Source organism: Hirundo rustica, chromosome 9 (assembly GCF_015227805.2).
Source record: "Hirundo rustica isolate bHirRus1 chromosome 9, bHirRus1.pri.v3, whole genome shotgun sequence".
Taxonomy (NCBI): Eukaryota; Metazoa; Chordata; class Aves; order Passeriformes; family Hirundinidae; genus Hirundo; species Hirundo rustica.
The window spans coordinates 5595776-5620194 of record NC_053458.1 but is presented as its reverse complement, the minus strand read 5'-3'; the positions used below and the strand labels follow the sequence as shown (position 1 = coordinate 5620194).

At 43.1% G+C, this 24419-nt stretch overlaps 1 protein-coding gene across 2 annotated transcripts; it reads left to right on the top strand.

Annotated features, from left to right (window-relative positions):
• Window positions 1-820: 820 nt before the first annotated feature.
• Window positions 821-24099, top strand: PODN (podocan). 2 transcript variants are annotated; one of them, XM_058421794.1, is made up of 11 exons: window positions 821-1002; window positions 3532-3776; window positions 5309-5402; window positions 6986-7050; window positions 11198-11307; window positions 13529-13685; window positions 15103-15218; window positions 17069-17726; window positions 20036-20184; window positions 21780-21987; window positions 23073-24099. In XM_058421794.1, exons 1-10 carry the CDS (start codon window positions 918-920, stop codon window positions 21952-21954), a joined length of 1854 nt encoding a protein of 617 aa, XP_058277777.1. In that variant the 5' UTR covers window positions 821-917; the 3' UTR covers window positions 21955-21987; window positions 23073-24099. The 2 variants fall into 2 exon arrangements, 1 of the variants encoding a protein (XP_058277777.1); XR_005702206.2 differs by lacking the exon at window positions 821-1002 and having other exon boundaries at window positions 21780-22078.
• The last annotated feature ends 320 nt before the right edge of the window (window positions 24100-24419 follow it).

Genomic DNA, 24419 nt, shown 5'->3' with positions numbered 1-24419 from the left:
ACAGATCTTCTGCAGGGTTTGTGGAGGTACTGTATGGAGCACTGTGGGGCACTCACAAAACAGGTGGCTTTATATTTAATATATTAACTGCTGTCAGGGTCAAAAAGCTGTGCTGCTTTCTTGGGAGTATTGCTGCACTTGGAGCATACTGTTATCAACTGAATGCTCCTGTTCTTTCACCAAGAACAGGGAAATAAGAAATGTGAGCCTTCTGGGCTGAATGTGTGTGTCTGGGTCTGTGTGTATATGGTGGGAAGTTCTGATGTTTGTGCTGTAATGCAGGGCATAAAAGATAAAGAAGAGATTGAGTGGATGGGGTGTCACAGCAAATTTGGAGACTTTGCCTGTAAGACATTTGTAGTTTCAGCCTATTGATCTCTGGTCCCTGAATATCAGTTGATGCATTGAAAAGGAGGGAGAGTTAAAGGGGAAGGGGATAAAATGCAGGAAAAACTGCTGATCTGTCTGTTCCTAGCTAATTTGAACCAGACCCCAAAGAATGGGAGGACATTCCCACCTGGAATTCAAATTTGAATGCAGCTAAACTCAAAGATGTAGCAAGGGTGCAGCTCCAGTGTCCTGCAATGAAATGCAGAAGCACACACACTGTCTCTGCTTCTCTTCTGCCAATTCCTGCATGCCGGCTTTTGGCTTCGCTCACGGATCCCGCAAACCATGTTGACAAAAGTAATGGGAGATTGTTTATTTCCCAAGTCTTTATATTCAGGCCATAGCTTCTTCCTCTTTCCTACTCACATTTTCCCATATGGTGACTTTGGAAAATTCCTCTCGGATTTCGTTGGGAAGTGCAGGAAGCTCTCACTGGTAGAGGGTTGCCTGTTACTCTCTCCAGTTCTGCTGCTCACATCTGGAAAGGATCTGGCTTGGAAAGGGGAGACTCGCTCTGAGCTCAGTGCATGTTACTGACATGGCATGAGCTGAGAGAGCCTGTGGGGGCAAGAGAAATGTTCTTCTCCATTCATCTGATTTCTGACAGCAAAGGTGAGTTTTTCTATTTTTTTTAAGGCTGGCTTCTCAGACAGTCTGCAGCAGCAGCCTGCCTTTCAGCTGCAGCTTTTAGCAAGGATACTCAGTGTAACAAATTCAGTTAACCCGTTGATTTTGAAGGAGAATCCTCTCCTCCGGTGGATGTTTTTCCATCTGTGTGTGTGGGTCCTGTGAGAATGTGTGTAGAGCATAATAGGTAACAGAGATGAGATGTTTTGAAAGTGATTCTCTCTTTATTGGGGGCACTGTAACCACTGAGAAGCATTCAGTAACTCCTGAAACTTCAGTTTACCTCTTGAGACTGTGCCTTTTGTGGCACTCTCATGCTGTGAGGCACCAAAGTGCAGGTATCAGTTGTGTCTGGACTCAGAAAGATGCAGCCACAGAAACCCCTGAGCTGGTTTCAGTGTCACTTCAGTCTTTGGGTGGCAGGACCTGCTCCAAAGCCCACCTACAGCAAGGGAAGAGGACTGACTCTTTCAAGTGGGTTTTGAGCTAGTGCTTTAGAACCTGTCTTAACAAGGCTTTGAATCGGGCCCATGGGAATGAGTTGAAGGGGAGTGAGTTACCTCAGCCTTTCTTTGAAGTAAAAGAAAATCACCATCATGCCTGGTTTTACTGCCTGCACTCCAGATGTACACAGATGTTCCTCTATGCAGTGTCTCACTGTGCTAGAGCAGCATTCCCTCCAAAGGCATTGTAGCAGACACTTGCATATCGATAAGGGGGTGAGATTGCCTCAAAATCTTAGTGTGAAATAGATAAAATATTTCATTTTAATTTTCTAACATCTTTTCAGCAACAGATGTGGAAAAGCCAGCATGTTGCAGATCTAGGGAGCCCAAGACCTACCACAATGTAGCTGTGCTGTGGAACAGTGTTGATACTGTTACAGCAGAGCTGATTGAGACCTGTATATGCAAGGTTTTCTGTCTATAATTGCTTGGCAAGTATCTATAAGGGGGAGCTGTTATACAGGAAAAATACTTTCTTAGAGATCTGAAATACTTTCTGAGGTGATTTTCTCTTAAGATTTCTGAAATATTTTCTGAGATTAGGTCACCAGATACTAAGGATTTTACTAATCCACTGTTGGCATACTCATAGAGCCAATTTTGGTCTCAGTGTTAATATCTGCCATACAAGGAAAGTTCTATAAAAGAGATGAATTTCATTATATTCAGCTATTACAGATATGGAAACTGTAAAATAGTGGAATGGGAAAGAGGGATCAGGCAAACAATGATAAATGCTTAAAATCATCCACCCAGCATCCATGTTTTGGGATGCTCTGCCCTGTGGTCCCACTTGCTCTCATTTCTTCAAGTGCAAGTCAGTGTTTAAAAAACTTACTTATGCCTTTCATGCCTGTGACTGAGAGCAGCACATCTCCAACGCTTCTCAAGCATCCAAGCTCTCTGTGAGACTCCTGGTGCAAAGCTTCAGACCTGTGAAGGGATGTGAATGGAGATACACAGTTCTGACAGCTGCCAGTCTGCCTCTATGGCTTGTTTCTGATGCAAAGAAGGAATCTGGGCTAGCGGAGGTGAAGAGAGTATTTATTTCACAAGGTCATGAATCCATTGTGCCTTTTCACCTTAAAAGAATCAGCCTAAGTCTTTCTCATTGCTGTCAAATCCTTCTGTGAGGAATAGCTGCGAGGATAAACGACAAGCCATAACCAGCCCTGACTGCAAACCTTTATGTATGAAATCTGAGAAGGGCAGCAAGTGGGACCGAGGGGGCTGGGTTGGGGCCAGCTGGCTGCTCCAGTAGATACTCAACTTCTGTTTGGATTATTTTAACCTGCTGCCAGAAAGATAAAAGCTGAACATTAGCCAAGTGTCTTAGGTTCAGATCAGCACTGTCCAAAATCCATAGGAAGCCCGTTCTGTTTTCAGTAGCTGCAAGGTTTTCTTATTGCTCGATGCAGGCGTAGCAGCCCCTCGGAGAGTCACTCTCGACCATGTTTAAGTAACGAGATTTTTTAATGCAAAACTATAAGGAACGGTACGACAAGACAACCACATTGAACTAACATTGCATAACCTCTTCCCTACATCTGCGGGATCATCTGGCGTTTCTCAAAATGAAAAAAAAGCAATAAATATCACAGGGAGTCGGGGCCGGTGTGGGGGCTGTATCCGGGGCCCCCGGGATGGGCAGCGCAGAGCCCAAAGTGCCTTGAGGGGACGCGAAAGCGCCCCGGGAGAGCGGGAAGGCGGCGGTGGGGCTGGCCCCGGCCGGGCCGGGGTTGCGGGGCTCGGCCGGGCCGGGGGTTTGGGGTTCGGCCGGGCCGGGGCTGTGGGGTCTCGGCCGGGCCGGGGCTGTGGGGTCTCGGCCGGGCCGGGGTTGCGGGGCTCGGCCGGGCCGGGGCTGTGGGGTCTCGGCCGGGCCGGGGTTGCGGGGCTCGGCCGGGCCGGGTTTGTGGGGTCTCGGCCGGGCCGGGGTTGCGGGGCTCGGCCGGGCCGGGGTTGCGGGGCTCGGCTGCCCCGCGGTGCTGACCCGCTGTCCGGCCCGCAGGGGCGATGCCCGCCGGCGGCCGGGCGCTGCTGGCGCTGCTGGGGCTCCCGGCGCTGCTGGCCCTGGGCTGCGCCGCCGACAGCGACTCGGCCGAGGGCGGCCCGGAGCGGCGGCGGCCCGGGCCCGGCCCCGCCTGCCCCCGCGACTGCGGCTGCACCCAGGAGGGCGTCGTGGATTGCGGCGGCATCGACCTCAAGGAGTTCCCGCTGCTGCTGCCCGAGCTGACCAACCACCTCTCCCTGCAGGTAAGGGCGCGATCCATCGCCCCCCGTGCCCTCATTGCGCCCCTGAACCCCGGCGCCTTCCCTCAGCCCCTCCTCGGCTCCCGGCGGGAGCAGCAGGTGCAGCAGGCCCGGCCTGAGCTCGACCAATGCACCTGGTTATCGGCATCCTCTCCCCTCACATCCAGGGAGGGCAAGAAGAGCTCTCTCACAGCTCCACGAGGAGAATTTTTTGTCCAAACCGACAATTTCTTGTTTCTCCATTGGCCAACCCAAATTTCTGGTGGAGCCCTTCCATTTTGAGGTGTCTTTGAAGAAGATGGGCTAAATGAGAGAATTCTTTGGGCAGCACGGTGTGTTAGTTCAGACGCAGTGAGCCGGCACAGAGGCAGGGCCAGCCCGTGTCCCCCGCTGTCCCACCTCTGCCTGCAGCACATGCCCTCAGCCAGGAGCAGGTGTGGCATGGCCAGTGCCACCCAGCACCCCGAGTGGCACTGCCTGGTGCTGGGCTGCCTGTGGCCGGGACACTGATGTCACACCTACAGCAAACGGTCCTGCTCCAGACACCTCATGTCCTGTCAGGAAAAGGACATGTGAGATTCCAGCTTCAGGAAGAAGAATCAGGATGTCCTAGACTGTCAGCAGGTTTCTGTGCTCTGCTGTTAGTTAATTGATCCCTGTGACCAGCATTTGGGCAGGTGTCCTTTCCCTGCTCGTGCTCTGACACTGAAGGGCCAGAGCATGGCAGCCCTGTGGCCTCCTCAGAGCGGTGGCAGTAGTTCAGGTTTTTACTGCCTGGCCCTTCACCAACTGCTTTTGGCTTATTGCTCCCATCTGTCAGTTCTGTCCAAAGGATGAAATACAGATTTTGTTTTGAGCTTTTCAGTTAGAAAAACTGTCATGTAAGCTGGCACCTTCCTCAGCAGATCTGTCCCAGGCATGTGCTAACCATGGCTCCTGCCTATGCTACCAAAAGAAAAGAAGCTTTTTGGGGCTGCATCTGACACTTTCTGTGTGCTGGCCTAGCTTCCAGCACAGTGGGTCCTTGACTGGTCCCATGGATGTTAAAACTGGAACCACTGGTCAGAATGCTAGTCAGCATGTTAGTGAAAATCTGATGGCAGTCACAGCACAACCAGTGCAAGTGAGCCTGGTTTGATGCTCCCTGCCCGTGACCAGTGGCTTTTAAAACAACCCATGAATAACAGAAGCCATAAGCTTGGAAATCCACCGTGCCAACCTTGTAGCAAATGCTTTGCTGCAGCTACAAGGTTTGGCTGTGGCAGATGTGGGCCTTGCCAGGCCAAGTCACACTCTGTGTGCTACTGGTGCATAAGCTGGCTATTCCTGGAGATGAGCAGAAGTCAGGCTTTCAAATGCTCCTAGGTCTGGATGGTTTGGGTTTGAGATCTGACTTTGGCTCATTATGAGAGAAGCCTTGACAAGGATTTGACATGGTGGGTTCACTTCCAGATTTTATTGAAGTTCACAGTCTGGGTTTACTGGGATCCTTCTTGGATTACTTTGTTGATGATTAATACTCTCCATTTTCTTAGAATAACCAAATAGAAGAAATCTTTCCAGAGGAGCTCGCTCGTCTTTATAGACTGGAAACTCTCAATTTGCAAAACAACAGGCTGACTTCAAAAGGTGAGCCACGGGGTGGACAGAGCCTGTGCCTCCAGAACACCAGCTTATGCAATGAGGCCAGTGACTGCCGATAAGGAAAGCCAGGGTGATGGATTGCCTTGGTTGGAGTGGGTTGCTGTGAGCCTCACTCCTCTGGCCATCACACAGAGCATGGAGACGCTTTATCATCCGAAACACAATACTCAGTGTGGAAGAATGCAGCCCTGCTGAACCAGTGGAGGAGACCTGGCAGCGGCTCGTGTGCTGTGGCGTGAGATCTCCTCATCCAGGAAACTCCCTCTGGTCCCACAGGCGCTTCCATGCAATGCACTTGAGAACCAGAAACATCCACATGCTGAATGATTTCCTCCTGAATGACCTTGTTCAGTTCAGTCTAGTCCCTCAGGGCAGTTTGGTCCAGTTTTGTCCTTGTCAAATTTGGTATGGATTTACATACATTTTGCAAATGAGGACATTTCTACCCTTCTCAAACCATTTTGATTTTTGTAGGCAGGTTTTGCTTGCTCAGTCTTATGCTTGTTAGAGAAACTTAACAAGGAGTTAGTGAGGAAAGCAAAAGAAACAGAGAAATTGGTGTAAACAGTAAGAGAGGAAGATATGGGATACAAAAGGTGTAATCATTATTAATTTATGTGTCACCCAGTTGATCTGAATGCTCTTTTTATCTTTATTGAAATGATAGGGAACAAAATTTATTGAGAATGTGGGCACATTACACATGAGCCCCAAGGCACAGCAATCTTACATAGCACAGGGAAAGATCTGCTTAATATATCCAGCCTTTGACATTATTACCTTTGGGCCTTCATGTCTTCTTTCACAAGCTCCAGTGCAGCCCTGAGTTTCCAATGTGTTTTGACATGGGAAATAGCTTCACCTTTGACTCATGGTTATCTCAGTGCCAGGTGAAAGTGTTACTTGCAGTGTTTCCATTGTGACAGCAATTGTGCTTGTATGATCAGCTGGATGTGGAGTGACTCTGCTGAAAATTAATTATTTTGGGGGGAGGATAAGCCCTGAGTTGGATCAGCTCTCTGAGCTGGTTACTCTTTGGGTATCTGCATTGTGGAGGAGCAGAGCAAGAGAAGGGTTGTGACATGCAGGTACCAGGGTTATTTTGGCAATATAGTCATACACCAGGTTGATCTGATCATAAAGCAACTTCAGATTATATCCTTGCAAGAAAAAAGACTTGCAGAATCTTATGCAAATGACAGGAGAAGGTTCTCAGATGCTGTGGTTGCTGCAAGCGCTGATAATCAGCCATAGAGCAGATCCACACAGCTCTGTACCTGACACCGGCCAGTGGGCTTGGCCACAAGCCTTGTGTGATCAGGATTTTAGATAGTCCTCCATTTCTCTTAACAAGTGTGTATTGTTTGATTTGGTTTGTGGGTTTAGGTTTTTTTCCAATTAAAAAAAACAAGAGGCATCAATAGGTCTGAATCAGATTGTTTCAGTGGCTATAAGCAGTGTTTCAATCTCACATGGAAGATACTGAGAGGGAAAGCTGCCCTCTGGTATTTTCAGTCAGAAAGGCAGTGAAGTCCTGATGTCACTGATTAGTTATTCTTGTTTTCAAGGGTTGCCAGAGGAAGCATTTGAGCATCTGGAGAACCTGAATTACCTGTATCTGGCAAACAATAAGGTAAGAGGCTCTGAAGCCTTTCAGAGCTCTTTTCTGTTTGGGTTCTGAAAATTAAATGAGCAAGTTGTCAATTCTTTTAAAATGTACATGCTACGTAAGTAACACTGTGCTAAAGCGATATTCTAGCACAGGTTCACTTAAGGTCAAAACAGTATGTGAAAAGTTTAGAGGCTACACATGCAGGTATATTTTGAACACTTGTTTATTTGTGCACCTGGTGAGAAGTTTCACTTGTGTAGGGAGGTCCAGAGAGCCCCTGCATGCATAAATTACCACTGTCTTCTGCAGGCTTTGGATCAGCTGCATGCAGATTTGGTTCCTGCCTGTGTGTGGGGTAATTATGTGAAATGCTGCCTAATCAGATGAGGCTGGTTGAAAAATTTGTGAACAAACACATCCTATGCCTGTGTTTGAATCATAAAGATCTGTAGAAAGCTATCCAGTTTTCCCTGACTCCCATTCTTATTAGGTTGGATATGGGGAGGATACCCCCACACAGTGAAACTGTGCCAGTCATGAATTTATTCTTTTAGTTGCAGTGGTAGGAGCTGAACTTCTTTTTTGATGGAGGAGATCCCAGGTGCTTTCCTATTACGACCCGGGCTGGATGTATGGACAGAAGCACATCTTTCCTGCCAAAGCTAGGGAATTAAATAGCTTCTCATATACCCTTGCATCTGGGTGGTTCCTGCTATGGCTTCCTTTATCCCCAGTGATTGTCCACAAATAGTTGCTACAGAAGAAATTTGGATCCACCAAAAAAAAAAAAAGTTAAAACATCAGGCAGAGCTTCTTCGTCCACAAAAATCCTGCCCCTCCATCCCACTCTCTCTCTCTGCATGTCTGTATATATATTTTATTATCCTCTTAAAATCTGGGACCATTTGATGTTCTGATTAAATACATGTGGCCACATTCAGGTTTCAGTCAGGCCAAGACACATCCAGAATCACTCCATACATTTCTGTATGGAGTGATTGAGAATAGAACCCATTCCTTAGTACAGTAACATTGTGTTCTTTTCTCTTTCAAGCACCATTTCCATGTAACAGTCTTGGCAGTTAACAACTCCATAAAAAGGAACAAGCCAGACTGTGACTAATATTCCAGAACCTTGCACTCTGATTTTCCCTGTGTAACAAAACAAAGTGTTTGGTTTTTCTGGCTTTGCTGCAGAGAGAAAAGAATCCCAAAAGAAATTGCAAACATCAGCGAATGTCACAAGTAGTTATAGTGAGAAGCTGTGGACCCGCAAAAATAACACATTTCTTTATAAATCACGAGCCAGGACAAACCAGATTGGCTTCAAACTGCATCTCCTCTGCAGCAGGAAACACTGTGGATCAAGTTACTGTGGTGTCTGGAGGAGAGCAGGGATTTGCTGGTAGTTTGCTCCTTGTTTTATGGATTATCTTAATGCTGCTTGATCTTCCATTGCGATCCCATCAGATGTGGCTAAATCATCTTTCATTAAACTGGCATAGTTGGTCAGAGAAAAGAAATGAAAGAGACGAAAAGCCTTATTTGGCCTGTGAGTGACAAGTACTTAAAGAGTGGATGCTGTAGTTTCCTTTTTAATTTTTCACCCCCCTCTCATGTTTTGTATCTCTCGAATAGAGTGCACACTAAAGCTTGTTAATGAGAGAAATTGGTCCACTGAACAACAGATCAAATCCCAAGTCATTATTATTGACTATAAGCGTGTGGTTTTGGGGACAGGTTTACATTTTCCCCCATATCCTCAAAGTGGTATGGGAGTCATCCCAATCCAGCACTTCTGTTTTTATCAAAGCTTCATCCAAGCAAGAAAAAAATCCAATCAATTCAAAACTGGTAATGATTTTTGCATTAACCTTCTGAATTCATCAGTTAACAGTGGAAAAACAGTCTGCCATATGGAAAGGAAGATGCAGCAGTAAAGTTGAAAGAAAATTGCAGTAGGAGAAATGGCAGATTGCTCCTTGTTAGGCAATAAATTAGACAAAGCTATTCAAGTCAACTTTATTTTTGCTAACGCTTAAAACAATTCAGCATGAATCCTTCAAGAAGGTAATCAGTACAAATCAGTCTCATGACCAAGTGCTGAAATGCCAAAGTCCTGAGCAAGTGAAAACTCTTTTTGGATTAAACTTCTCTTTCTCTTTCCTCTTTCTTGTGGTTCTGATGTCTCTCATTATTTCACATGTCTGAGCCCATGCCCTTTGCTTTGTACAAAAGTTATGACCTAATTGACCGGACAAAAGCTTTAATGTACCACTGTGTATGAAAATGATTAAGTCTTGTTTTCTGTGTCTGGACTGTCAGTATTACATCATGGCAGGGACTTATTTCTTTCTGAGACACTGTCAGACCTTCTTAGTTGGCAGAGACTTATTTCTTTCTGAGACACTGTCAGACCTTCTTAGTCAGAGATGAGTGCTTTTATCCAGCTCCTTGAAATCGTATCTCCCAGATCAGGAGGTGAGAGATTACCACGAAGGCCAAGAGCAACTGCAGGATTATGCAGAATGGCTCATGCCAGTGCTCACAAACCATCTGGAAATGCTGACAAGAGTGTGACTTGTGGGAAAGATCTTTTTTGTGTTTGTGACCATGTAATGTTTAAGACAGGCTAAGGATGGGACAGCTGAAAATGAAAAAAAGTAAATAATGTGTTCAATTTTTTTTAAAGACTATTTTATGAGTCCAGTAAATTGTAAGTTCATGGATGGAGTTCATCAATGCACTCTTGACATACCAGCAGAGAGGGGTGTAGACACCCTTTAGATAAATACATAGTTTAAGGCTTGGGTTAGGCAGTTCTCCAATAAAGTGTCTCTTCTTTCACACAGTGTTCATATTTTAAATATTTTTGGTTTTGCACTATTATTCATAACCCACTGCAGTTTTATGGTAATAAAAGTTTGAAAAATATGGTTTCTCATTATGTGAGTCTTGCTGTGCTTTGTAGGCTGCAAGGACCAGGTTCTGTTTCACACAACAGAGCTGTGAGGAAGATTACAGATTCCGTGAACTTCAAGCTAGAAGGCAGATCTCTTGCATTGCCCCAGTTTCCTATCCTGATCTCAAAGAATTCAATATCTTCCTAAGAAAGAGTCCTTTGGAGTGCACATAAAACATGGAGTGGCTCCATTAGTACTGCAGTGAACAACTGTAACCAGGGTGGCTGCACCTGCCAACTGCAGTTCAGTGTCTTCTCTACTCATCTCTTACACCATTGTGTTAAAAAATTGTTTCCTGAGGGCTTTATCTTGATGCATAAAGCTTCTGGGTTTATGCTTCCCAGAAAACTGTCCTCCATCCAGCCTGGATTGTAACCTGTATTCTTGGTTTGTAGGTGAATGACTTTTTTATTAACAGCCACTCAGTGAAGCTGGCAATTGTATTACCTGAATGCTCTCTAAAACTGAGCTTTTTTTGATCACTGCTTTTCACTCCACCAGTTTGTTCAGATGCAGACATTTCTAGGGTTAGCTTTAAAAATCACTGCTAAAAACAGCAACAAGAGCAACACATTCAATCCTATACCTATTGTCAGCCATAAAGTTTTGAGGACAGGGCCTTTCCGTATTTCCTGACACATCATTCGTTTATTGAACAAAGTATTGCTGCACACTTTGCTTTGAAGTGCCATTCAGTGTTCCATCATTTGGCTCAGAAGTATCCTCGTTCTTTGGGAGCCTGAATCCCCCTTGCAGAGATCAGCATCAGTGGATGCAGTGGAGCAGATGTGTGAAGTGACACCTCCCCTCCACAATACACTTTCGTAAGAGAATGAGCAGTAGGTCACTTGTGAGGGAGGGGTTTTTTTGAGTTTTTTTGGCACAGCAGACTGAGGAATTAGGAACAATAATAAGCAAAGTGTTTGGTCTCTGAATAACAATTTCTTGATTTCTTCCATCAAAAAGAGACAGGAGCCTTCCAACCAAAACAAACATTTTCATATCTTAGAGCAAAAGTCTGTCTCCTTCCTGGAGAGATTAGTGAGTGAGGACAATTTGTTTTTGTTCATGCAATCTACATTCAGTTTAATTTATCTTTGCCTGTTTTGGGAAGATAAATTTCCAAGTGTTTTGCTGCTGCTTTAATATTTGGTAAAAACAATTGCTGCATTTCACTGGAACTCCCCTGTATATTTCTTTTACAGCTAACAGTGGCTCCAAAATTCCTACCAAATACCTTGATCAGTGCAGATTTTGCAGCCAATTATCTCACTAAGATATATGGGCTCACATTTGGACAGAAACCAAACTTGAGGTAAGGGACTGGGAAGTAAAACAATACTGGTGTTCTGCCACTGCTTGGATACAGTTGGTGGGTGATAAGAAACTGTCTGGCTAAACTATATTATTGCCTACTTGTGTTTTTGGAAAGAAACTGTTTGTTATTCTCAGCATGAAATATCAAACAAACACATTCCAAGGGCTTTTGCTAGCTGCCAGACACTTCTGCAAATATAAAATGAAGTTGTCCCCATTTTATTCGTGTATATGAGTTGAAAAGAACAATTTAGTTTCTCAAAATGGAGATTAGCTGTTTAGAAATCTCTAGTTTTATCATAGTCTGTTTGTTGTTACAAGTAAAATCAGGTGGACAGTACTCAGTGCAGTACAACTCAGTTCTATCCAAGGTAGGCACTTCAGCACCTTCAGAAAGAGTTCATACTCCAGATCTGCTGCCACAGGGCTCTGCTAGGTTCAGACTGTGATTTTCTCATCTGGATTGACAGCAGCACATCCATGTCACACTCAGAGGTGCACAGAACACCTCCTGTGAGGTGTGGGCTTTTCTAAAGGGGTTTTGAGTAATCTGCAGCATCCACACACTGCAAAGACATCCCAAACTGATGGGAGCAGTTTATGCAGCCAGGTTTGGAAACAGTTAATTACAGCTGACCCAGCTCAGCCCCCACAGCCCAGTCTTGTGCTGAACTGAAGAACTCTCCATTCCTGCTGAATTCATTGAGAGCTGGAGCTGCCCTGCACTTCCTGGGCCTTTAGTCTCTTAGACTCTTGGAAGCTGAAAGGGCTGAGTCACTCACAGATTTCTGGCAATATCTCATGATGAAAGAAGCTAGATTTATACATTCTTTGTGCCTTAATCTCAGGTGGAGGTGCTGCTATATTTTGATCCCATATTAAAATTACTGACTCTTCTGAAGTGATTTTCATACTCTTCTATACCCACATGAATTTTAATCAGAATAAGAGCTAATTGATTTCCAAGGTTGCTCATATAAAATCCCAACACAGCTGTTTCAGTTGGTTTTTTTTGCCCCCAGCAGAGTTCATGATCTCAGACTGATTATTTGGAGACTAAGTTTTTCAGAAAGGCAAATATTTGTGAGTTAAAAGTACAGCTGACCATGCAGGTTAAACAGTACTTCCAGTGTAGCTCTGAACTCCCTGGAGTGTGTGATCACACAATTGTATTTCCATACTAAGCCTTTCCTTCCTTCCAGAAGGATGCTGCCAAGTTCTCTGCAACTGGTAGAGAATCTAAGAACAAGCTAAAAAAGCTCACTTTGACACTTTTTCAGTTTTAACCTCTCTCTACAAATTTAGCTGCCTGTTGCATCTGGAGGTAAACACAGGAAAGGAAGAGGTAATCAAAGTCACTAAAAGCCTATAATTACTTTTGTTAAAAAGAAGTAAAATTAACTTATCAATTAAGCCGGTGAAAAGGAGGAATAACTTCACAGAGGTACATTGCTTTGTTCAGAATTGAAATCTGTGTAAGGATGAATGAGTTTCTGAAAATCTCTTTGGAGAAACTATTTTGTGAGTATTACATGTTGAAAGTAAGAAGGGCAAAGGAGAAGTAAGAAACCCTGTCTCTCAATCCCAGTGGCTCATTAAAAACCAAAGCACAGAAAAGAGAAAAGTCTGCCAGACTGAGTAAATCTGTTGTCTTTCTGTCAGTATCCTATTCTGAGTTCTAGGAGTAGGAGAGAACCTGTTTCCTGGGGTATTTCCAGTCTTGATGGGAGCAGAAAGAATGGAGGGTTCAGAGATGGTCCTTTCTTACGAGACCTCCAGGCTGATCCTGTAAGCCCAAGCAGCCCAGACTCAATTGCAAATGGAAGCTAAAATTGGGGCCATATCTGTTAAACAGAGATGAATTCTAACCCTCTGAGTGAGGCCCCCACACTGACATTCTGTGTTTGTAAGTACTGCACAGCCCCAGGCTTGCACTCAGTTTCTTGTAAAGAAGGTAAGGCCACTTGGGAAATTTGTGTTCACGTGCAGGTTTGGATTTTGAATAGACCTTACTTTCAGAGAATATTGGGTCTGACAATTTGGTTTTGCATCTGTATCCCTTGCTAAATTAAAGGGCATATTTTAAAAACAAATCTAATTATCTAAAGGAAAGAAAAAAAAAAATTTGAAATTAAGTTTTAAACTAAGCTTTCTCTCAGTAAACAAAACCTCCAGCTCTCCCTATCTGTTGAACTTCATCTTTTACTTCCTCCCAACAGATCTGTGTATCTTCATAACAACAAACTTTCAGATGCTGGGTTACCTGATAATATGTTCAATGGCTCTAATAATGTGGAGATACTCATCATGTCCAGCAATTTCTTGAAGTATGTTCCAAAGAATCTCCCTCCAGCACTATATAAATTACACTTACAGGTAATGACAACAAAGTTTTGTAATCCTTTAGGACTGTGACCAAGTACTGTGTTTGTGTGGGTTTCACACCACACAGCCAAGACATCCCAGTGCACCTGGAAACATCCCCAGGCCCACTTTAAGCCTTTCCTGCTGTACTCTCAGCAGTAGCTGTCCCCTTTTTTTGTCCATAAGCAATGGTGTGTTTTAGCAAATCACCAGAATGCTCACAGGGGGCAGAAATGCCTTTCTGTGTTTGCAGGGGGATGTATTGCAGATCCCTGTGTGGTTGCATGGTTGGTCTCCTCCCTGCATACGATATTAACACATATTGAACAGGAAGTGCATCATTCCATGGCCATGTCTCCATGACCTCCCAGTTCGGTTTGCCACTTGTGCCACTTGTCCTGACAGCTGCTTACCCACTCTGTACTGGCTCACTGACTCATTTCACACAGACCACTGCTTCCCAGCATCAGTGGCTGCTGCTTGCTACTGAGCTGGCAATTCAGTTTGGATCAGGCATTCTCTACTGCTACAGCTCCTCCAGCAACAGTGCAATAGCAGAGCTGTGCTGTTAACTACTCTCCAGCATTTTTAATTCCATGTCATCTGATTCTGATAAAAACGCTTCATCATGTCTGAGCTGGAGATCTGAGCCTTAGCACTGGGAGAGCCACAGCGGTGGGGAGTCCTGGGTCTGCTTGCTCTGAGTGTTGACAGCTCCTTGGACGTGCAGAGACTGGAGGCTGTTATCAGCCCTGGACTCTGTGCTGCCTCCCAGCTCTCTTTTCCCTCGAAGGTTTCACCAGAATTCCTGTTAAAGTCTTCTAGGGAACAGGCTTCTCCAGCTTGAAGAAAAGTAAACACAACCAGTCCAGTCCTTTAGATTGCTGGAATTTCCCTCCAAAGTACGAACTTACTGGTCCCCTGCATTTTTTTTGACACTTATAGATAATCATTATCTCCCCAAGGGGTCTCACACTTTGAGGATTACACTTTGAACTCGTCTCCTTCCCTGCTGTCCTCAGCTGTGCTAAGGACAGAGGAGATGAGCAGAGAAATGAGAGTTTTATTTGCAAGTGCACCATCTGTCAGTAGTAACATTTACCTTGATATTTTGACTGGGAAAAACCAGGGCAATGAGAAATGAGAGGCAGCCAAAAGTGGACCAAAAATATCTGACAGATGTACTTTAGATGTGATTTTTTTTCTTTTACTATTTATTGAGGCACTCAGCCAAATTTATCTGTGTTGGTTTCTACTTTATATTAGTTGGCAAATCAATCTAGTCCAGTCTGTCCATTACACTATAATGCCCCCTAAATATTTTATATCTCGCCCTTCTGAAGTTTAATTGCCTGTGTTAGCTGAACAGAACCCAAATATCGTGTTGATTCATGCCAAGCACTGTGCTTTGTGCTTCTGGTGACTCTAGAGCAACAAGCTGGAGAAGATTCCCAAAGGAGCCTTCAGTGAACTTGCCGGTCTGCGGGAGCTGTATTTGCAGAACAACTACTTGTCTAATGAGGGAATGGACAACGAAACTTTCTGGTGAGACTGAGATGTGCACGTTGTACCTCTGTGTCTGTCTGCTCCCTCTGGGACTGAACAAAGGACACAGTAAAAAGTAAAGTTATTAGAAGCTGGTTATGCATGTTATGCATTTCACTGCTAAGTTTGAGATGCAGATGCTGCCATTCAAAAGCAAAGGTCTGGGTGAGTGGTTGCAGAATAATTTCATACAAGAGAAAGAACACTGAACATCAGACTGCACCACTCCCTGCCTGCCACAGACCCAGTCACACCAGGTACTAAGTCCCTTCTGGGAAAAGCCACCTGGAACAACGCTGAAAGCTACTCTCTGTTCTTCCAAAACAGTCAAAAGTGAGGTTATCTGGGACTTTCCAGTTCCTAGTGCACCTCACTGGGTGTTAAAACTAGACCTTCATCTTCCCTGGAGCCACTTGTGTGTTTCTGTGCAGGGGGCTCGAAAGCAGCACAGACACTCAGCTGTGGATTCCCCTGGCCCTGCTGTACCCTGGTGCAGGTGGTTGCTGGAGCAGGCAGGGATGCAATGGTGCTGCTCAAGAGCCAGATGGCTGCAAAAGCTTTGCTACCAACTGGTGCAACAAAAATAGCCTTTGGCTGTCCTAGATTTAGCCTGGGACTTAGCACTTCAAAAATTTAACATTTTTTTCCTCTGCTTGCACTGAATGCTGCTCTTGTTTTACCTGAAAATCCAGACCAGAAAATTGGTCCTGCCCATAATTTAGTTCTGTAAACCCTCCTGATCTCCAGACGCAAAAATGTACCAAACTGTGCTTTCCTTTTCCATTTCCCATTCCCAGAAACCTCTCTCAGTGGTTTACTATGTCCGTGTTGAGTCCATTTCCATGTCATGTTGGACATATAATTTCTGTTAAAATATTCCCATCCTGGGAAAACCTTGCAAATGGCAGCAGTGAAGTGTTGTACCTAAAGATTATATTTGTTCATTCAGAGCATGTTTGGATAGCTGGATTAGCAGTGTAGTAACCAGCAAGTAATGTCTGTAACACATTAGTTCTCATGTTTCCTAAAAACATTCTAGTCATCTGCAATGGGTTATGTAGTGTCAAGTAGATTAAAACTCTAATTTGAATTGAGAAACTGACTTGAAATACAAGGGAATACAGGGTTCCTCAGTGCTGGCATATAATACAATTGATCCACATCCAGTTGGTATAAGTGGCTGGTCTGAGGATTTAATTTAGCTTCAACTGAAACCGTGGAATCCAGATTCAGTAGCTTATACAAAGCAGCTCTAGCCCTGACTCACTTCCATAATACTGGAGGGTCAGGAGAAGTTCACTACCTTAGCCTAGGACACTGAGGTAGCATTTCTGCTTTTCATAGAAGTAACATTTAATAATCTAGAAAGCACACCTGCCTTTCAATTTCAGTATATATTTTCAGACAGACAGAAATTACTCATGCTCAGGTTTTGCTTCTGTGAAACTGAGAGAAACTGTGAATCTGAATTCTGTGTTCTGGTGGTGCTCCAATGGCATCTTCCATCTGGTGTTTGTTCACTGAAATTGCTCATATGTTGCTATCTGGGACTGCAAAACTGATCTCAGGCCTCAGCTCAGTGGCAGTTTGGGTGTCTGGATTCTTGCACGTTCTCTTGCTGGTGTGGCCGGGGAGCGGTGGCAGTGCCAAATCCTGATCCCTAATGGCAAAATGGGAGCTCCCTGTTTGGGTGTCCACATCGCCTCATATCAAGAGTCAGAAAAGGGCAGTCAGCAGTGGGAGCTGTGCTGGGTAAAAAGGCTGTAAAGCAAAGGTTGTAAAATCTTTGAGGAAGCTGGTTATTGTTTCACCTTGCAGAATCAAAGTGTTTTCTTTCCTGCTTTCCCAAGGAAATTGTCTAGTCTTGAATATCTGGATTTGTCCAGCAATAACCTCTCACAAATCCCAAATGGTTTACCTCGAAACATCGTCCTCCTCCACCTGGAGAAGAATGCAATTAAGGTGATTGACAGAGATGTCTTGACCCAAATTAAGAACCTGGAGTACCTTCTGCTCCACAATAACAAATTAAAAGCCCGAGGTATTCACCCCTTAGCCTTCCAGGGCTTAAAGAAGCTGCACACTGTCCACCTGTACAACAACATGCTGGAAAGGATCCCCAGTGGGCTGCCCCGGCGAGTGAAGACACTTATGATCCTTCACAACCAGATCTCGGAGATTAACAGGAATGACTTTGCTACCACTTACTTCCTTGAAGAGCTGAACCTGAGCTACAACAAGATCACAAGTCCCCAGATCCATCGGGAGGCCTTTCGTAAGCTGAGGCAGCTAAAGTCCCTGGATCTTTCTGGAAACAATCTCCACACGGTGCCTTTTGGCTTTCCAAAGAACTTGCAGGTTCTGAAGCTGAAGGAGAACGAGATAAGCATCATCCCAAAAGGGACTTTATCTGGGATGACAAAACTGAGAGAACTGTATTTGAGCAACAATAAACTGAAAGTAAATTCAATTTATTCAAGAGCATGGAGAGAACTCAGCAGTCTTCAGGTAGAAATATCACCTTCTCTAATTGTTTAAGTGGTGCTGATGTCCTTGTCTGTCTGCCTAAATCAAATTAGGTAGCACCAGTACTAAATGTGCTTGGTCCTCGTGTTTTGGGGTTGCATTTTAAGTGCTACACACTCTGTTTCTAGAGTAGAAATGATGTGCTATTGTGCCAGAGGTTGGTACCGTCCACTGCTGGCCAGTCCATCTTTGTTTCTGAATTCTGGCAGTGTCCTGTATTTTCAGAAAAACATTACTGAATGTTGTCATTAAAACTGAAATTAGGCCTTTCAAATAGTTCGTCTCCCAAAAGATTTAAAATCAGCTCTGAATAGAGACAGCAGGAGGAAGGAATGCATAAACAAAAACACTCTTAATTCTCAAAGCCCCCACATCAGCTTATAGTCAGACAAGCCAAGCTGTAGGATTTAGCAGCTCAGCTGGCTAAGGCACCTGGGGAGCAGCTCAGAGGTCTGGATTCAATCAGCAGTCTTCTCATTTGCTTAATTGTTGGAGAAAGTTAAACACAAACCATAAGGCAGGCAGGAACAATCACATTTGTGCTGAGCAAAATGACCTTTCAGAATTGTTACGCTGGCTGAAGGATTTGTCTGCATTTCCTTTTAGGCAACGGCCCCTTTCCTGCAGCGAAAGGTACTGCCTGTGTCATATGGCAGCCACGGAGGGTGCATATGGTCAGGTCACTGCACAGGCAAAGCGTGCACATCTCAGAGCAGATCAGGGATAAGGACGTGGAGCATATGTCACACTGGCCCCCGGTGGGTTCTCAGACAATCCTGATGTTAATCTGTAGGAACGTTTCCCTTTCTGCTGTGTCTGGGAATAGCCAATGGCTTGTTTCTCAGTTAATGTCAGTCAGCAATGCAGCAACAGTGACTGCAGAGCCGTTTGCATCAGCTGCAGATTTGGTTTTAGTAATACCTTTTGCATTTGTTTGGAGCCTCACCGATACATGTGTGAGTGTGTGTGCAAATACATTTAACGTACAAAGTCTTCCAGTCTGGAAGGAAGATGCTGTTGAAAATTACAGACTGCTGGGATTGTTTTTCTGTGGTACTTTAATAAAATGTAGGTTGTTTTATTTTCCAACAAAAATGGCTCATGAGCCCTGTTGGGCCACTGGTTGTTGCTGGTTGGAATGATGAGCTTTCCTTCTCAAAGGTCCCGATTCACAATTATGTGGAACTTTTGTTCTACTCTCACTCCCCTGCACTCAGTGTAAAGCCAGAAGTGTTGCTGACCCAACCATTGGCCATCCCCACAGCAAACCCCACTCTCATTAAGCAGGGCTCAGATAATAGCACAGACTTAAAGTTCTGCTGGACTAATTGGGCATTTATGGCTGTTGCTTTTCTTTGGAACAGCTTTACTTCTTGTTGGTTGTTTCCAGCTGAATCTTTTTTATTGTTAAGTGCTTAACTGTGAACTTGGTTTCTGAGTCGTTGCACTGGAGTGAGTTTGGCAAATAACCATCCATAAAGATCCTGATCATGCATATACTTAGTAAATGCTTCAGTCCACACTGTTTCCATGGAAATCACTGGAGACTGCAACTGCAGAGCGAGACATTTACATAATGGACTTGGCAGTACTGGGTTAACAGTTGGAGTCAATGATCCTCAAGCTTTTTTCCAACCTAAACAATTCAATGGTTCTATGATAATTGTTTTCCACACTGGCATTATGTGAGGAATAAAAACACTGGAATGAGGACAATTGTTTGCAGAAGTGTGGCTTTGAATAGTGGGTAAATAGTGAGTGTCAGGTTGGTGCTATGAAAGTACCACAATACAGGATAACAAAACATTTCTAATGATCCATTCTCTTGCATAAAATTAATCTGAGAAATTACCATGACCTTTAGTCCTGCTCTCTTCAAACATTCTCCATGTTAGAATATTTCCAGATGGTTTTATGTGGAACTGTACCTATCACCATCCTTAGCCAGCAAAGTGTTTGCAGCAGCAGATGCCAAGGAATTCTCCTGCATATCTGAAACCCAGCCTGGTTTTAATTTACTTAAAGGAGACATGGGCTAATGCCTGGGTACAGAGATAAAGAAATGTTGGAACTCTGAGACTAATCAGCAGGACCTGTCATGTGAAATCAGGATGCTCAGTAGGAGTGTAAGAGAGCAGAATTGTCTTGGCCACACTTACCTTAATGCAAATTAGAGGTTGATTAAATGGGCTTATTCTATAATAAATATAACTTCAAACTTAAATCTCCTTCTGGAATGTTTCTAATATATAAATTCAGTTATTTGATCCCTTGTTGTCTCTTCCTTGCAGTCACTAGACATGGCTGGCAACCAGCTGACATCTATCCCGTTAGGCCTGCCAGAATCTCTGGAGTACCTGTATCTCCAGAACAACAAGATCACAACGGTTTCTGAGAATGCTTTTGAATCCACACCCAAAATAAAGGGGATTTACCTCAGGTAAGGTCAAGTTTCCCCTTCAACACACAAGATTTTTTCCTTTTGTGTCCACTTTACAATTGCTTACTTTTTAGAAAGTATTTAAACCCCTTACTTTCTGAACAAGCATCTCTGGTTTATAGTAATATGTGACAAAACTATTACTCATCTGCTCAGAAATGACATGGATACACATAAAAAGCTCTTTTTTTAGAGAGCTTGTCTTTTCTATGTTTATTAGAATGGATTGGGCATGCCAGTAATTCTGGGCAATTAATGTTTAACATGATGTCATATTCCAATATTCAGCTGTGAGCCAAAAGTTTACAGTCCCCTTGTAGAAGCAGAGTTTCGCCTGTGTCTGTTGGCCGTGGATTTTGACAAAATACCCCTCCAGTGAGGTGTGTGTGACTAATCTTGGAGTTGTGTGCATTCCCTTGATAGCTTTGTTAGAAACAAGTGACAAGTTACAACCGTGACAGTTACGTAACTCAGTTTAGGGGTTTTGCTGGTTTTTTTCCCACTGTCAGTTGGATGAGGACTTTGTTTTTATAGATGACAGATACTGACCTTCTTTTACATGTAAACTCACAGTAACAACTGAATCAAGGAGAGATTTATACCACAAGAAGTGAATCTGTCCCCGTAATATATTCAGTTTTAATCTGGTGGAATATTATTGAAAATATTAATTAGAAGTAATTTATGAATCCCTACAGAATATTTGATTAAGTTTATCCAATGGATATGCTCAAAAAGCCTAGGCTACACAGGACTAAATATGGTCTTATTTTGTCTGCGTGGACCTAAACTGCCCCATATTCCTGAATAGTTCTGGAGCATACCTTTATGGATGAATGATTCCATACCAAGCAAATAAAATTACAAAGTCTGGTGTAAATTAGAGCAGTCTGTCTATTCAGCTGCTCACATTTATGAGATTTTAGTGAATGCTTGGATGTGAACCAGAAACCACATACCACATTCTATATTTCTGTATAAAGAAAAAAGGAATTTGCAAAACAGTTTCACTAACATATTCAGGAGGCAACTCCACCCAAGCTCCGTCGTATTTTTAATGTGAGGCCATTAATCACTGCAGTGCTGTGAAACAATAATATACATATGGAATATTACACAGAATACAATTTTAAACATGTTCAGGAGTAACAGAACAGTATATGTGACAGGTTCTTAAACTGCAGATTAGTTTATTTGTATTCCTGGAAATGCAAATAGCAGCTGAAAAAATATTGCTTTGTGTTTAAACGGTTACTTTGAGTTTTGTAGGTGAAAAATCAAACTGTCAAAGAATGATACAGAATTGTATGAAAAATCAGTTGTAGTTTAAAATGTGGGCTGTGAAGCAGATGCCTTTCCTCTCTGGGAAGGAGAAAGGAGATTAGCAAGAGAAAGAATTTGTGGGGGAGGAATTCCAAAATGATGATTTTTTTTCTTCCCCCATCCAGAGGAGTCAGCACTTCTGGAGTGCTGTTGTGAGTGACTTGGGTCAGTGTAGAGTAGCTGCAGAATGGTTTCCTCTTAGTCTCCTCATTTCTGTGTTGTATATAAAAATGGGGTTTTTTTTAACAGGGGTGCCTTTTTGTTTGTTTAAGGTTTAATAAGATTGCAGTTGGAGCACTGAAAGAAAGTATCTTCCAAAACCTGAAGCACTTACAGGTACTAGATATTGAAGGGAACCTTGAATTCAGCAACAGTTCAAAGAATAAGGATGACTCAGAAGAGGAAATGGAAGATGAGGAAGAGGAAGAGGAAGAAGAACTGAGATAAAATGTGAACTCACACAATCCCATCACGTGGGAGGTAACACCTGTAGTTGAGTTGAATCAAGGCCCCAGTTCTCAGACTCTTGTGTAAATAATTCCAATTCACACACATGATTGAAGCATAACAAGTGAGTGTCTGAACCCTGAACTTAAAGATTTCCACTAAAACATGATGGGGAATCACAAATCAAAAAGGGTTGAAAATACAATATTTTGTAAAATGAAACAGTATATATCTGTTTTATCAGAGTTCTTAATGGACTGTTCTTGTTGGCTTCTGTTTATAGCCACAGCAGACACAGTAGTTAAAGATGCAGGTCCTTGTTCACTAATTCTGATAACAAAATATTCAAAGGTATTTAATGATATTTTTAAGCAAATACTTCAAAAGGAAAACAAAGAACAAACTGTGAAGCTTGCTGATGCAGAAGACATGGGGTGAAAACAGATTAAAAAATTAGACAAATTAAAGTAAGATTAGACCCATTGGTGTCTGTCAAATGTGTCATTAGATCACAAACTGTCTCAAGCAGTATTTAAATCACTGACCACTCAGAGGGGAAAAATAATGCTATACTTGGTGTATTTCTTATGGAAAAAATTATGTCTCCACTTGAATCTCTTTTCAACCGCAGAAAAAAAGATACAGGGACAATGATACTTGAAGAATATGCATTTTTTAAAATAAGAATAGTGATCTATTTACTGCATCTCTTAATCATCTTATGTTCAAAGATGATGAGGTTCAGGAATGCTCTTTGTTTCTGGAGATCTAAATTCTTAAGCGTGGGGAAAAAAATAGTTTTGTCCCTAATCAACATTTTGTCACTGAGAATGACACAAGGAATTTCTAGGAATAGTGCTAATAAGCTTAAAAGATGATGGGGCTTGAAAAGGGCAGAAGGTACTCTGGAAGTCAAACATTAGCCCTCCTGACTGGGCTATATGGAAACTTCGTTAAACAATAAATAATTTATACCTACAGACTTAGGGTACATTCAAAATCAATGCATCTCTGGTTTAGTTTTGGGGCGCGTGGGACATGTCAACAAGGTACTATGTTTGTCTTATTCTGAATTCTGCATTCCACTGTGTAACTTATTTTATGTTTCTGTTTTGCAGGAAAACATATGGAAAAAATACATATATGTCTATGTGTATATATCTATATAGATATATAGAGAACACTTAGCAAAACGTGCAATGAATTACGCAGAAACTCATGGCACCGGGCCAGGCTCATGGAACACAGTGTGTTTCAGTGCCTTATTCAGGGAGAGACCCTGAATGCCTTTCCAAAGCTTCCAAATCATCTTATACAAGACCCAGGATCATAAGGGATTGCTCTGGAACTCACAAAAGCTGGCTTTTGTTTCTTCTGTTTCTCTTCCCTCACTGTTTCCATCTGTAATAACAATATGGGACTGTTTTGAACACAGGCCTTCAAATGCCATTTTTGTCACTGCATTTTAAGTCAACCATGTTTATGCCTCTTTTCTTTTCCTCCACCCAAAAGAAGCTGTTGTTGGCCAGGGTAGATGGATATTTGCAGTAGTTCCATGTGCAGAGCAGCGTATGAGGAATTTTGGTCATCAAGCAGCAGTAATAATTCTGGATGCAATTATTTCTCTGTTATAACAATGTGTATATTTGGATGAGAAAAACAAAATAAGGCTGGATCCCGTAATATTTTATCTCTACTGCCAAAACCTGCAGTATATTCCTGTTTTAGAAAGGTTTTAAGATAAAACAATTGCTCTTGTAAGTATATATATATATATAAAATCTGTACGTCTACTTTCCAGAGTTTTGGTAAAGTTTGTGTCTTGCTGTTGTTTGCCCTTGGGGCAGCTGGGTGAACGTCTCCAAAGGTGTGATCAGAGGATGGAGTGACAGGATGAAGTTTAATGTATGTGGTAGAATTTTCCACAGTGTAGCTCATTCCCACTGAGAGACCAATGATGTAGAAGAGATGAGTGAGTGTGGGCTGTCTCAGGAGAAAACCATTAAGTGTCAAAAGAAATTAGTTTAGTTCTTTCTGGAGACAGTGCCTGCTGTCATACTCCCTTAAAGCCTCCCCTGTTTTATGATGTTGAGTGCTCTCAGCTCCTGTTGGAATCATAGAAAAGAAAGAAACCAAGGAAAAGAAGACTTACAGAGGTACAAGTTTCTCAGTTGGTTATAATGTCCTTCAGCTGAGGTAGATAATCTACTTGACGAAATGGTCTTTTCTTTTGAGGATTTCTCATTGAACACATGTTGTTTTGCATACTGCATTCCAGGATTGACTTGGAAACACAGTTGGCTTAATTTTTTACCAGCTGTTTTCCTGCTGGAGATCTAGTTCCACACTCTCCCTTTGGTTTCCCATAGCACATGACAGTAATTTCAGGCTGTTGTTCCCTACCTTAGACAATTCAACACACTCATTAATCATAGAAGGAAAGATTGCTTCCTGAAGAAGTAAAA

Bases quoted from the DNA above. Each gene is read 5' to 3' on its own strand.
- PODN (XM_058421794.1), top strand. From the start codon at position 918: ATGTTACTGACATGGCATGAGCTGAGAGAGCCTGTGGGGGCAAGAGAA. The intron at 1,003-3,531 runs GTGAGTTTTTCT...TCCGGCCCGCAG, and splicing joins TCTGATTTCTGACAGCAAAG to GGGCGATGCCCGCCGGCGGC. The intron at 15,219-17,068 runs GTGAGACTGAGA...TGCTTTCCCAAG, and splicing joins ATGGACAACGAAACTTTCTG to GAAATTGTCTAGTCTTGAAT.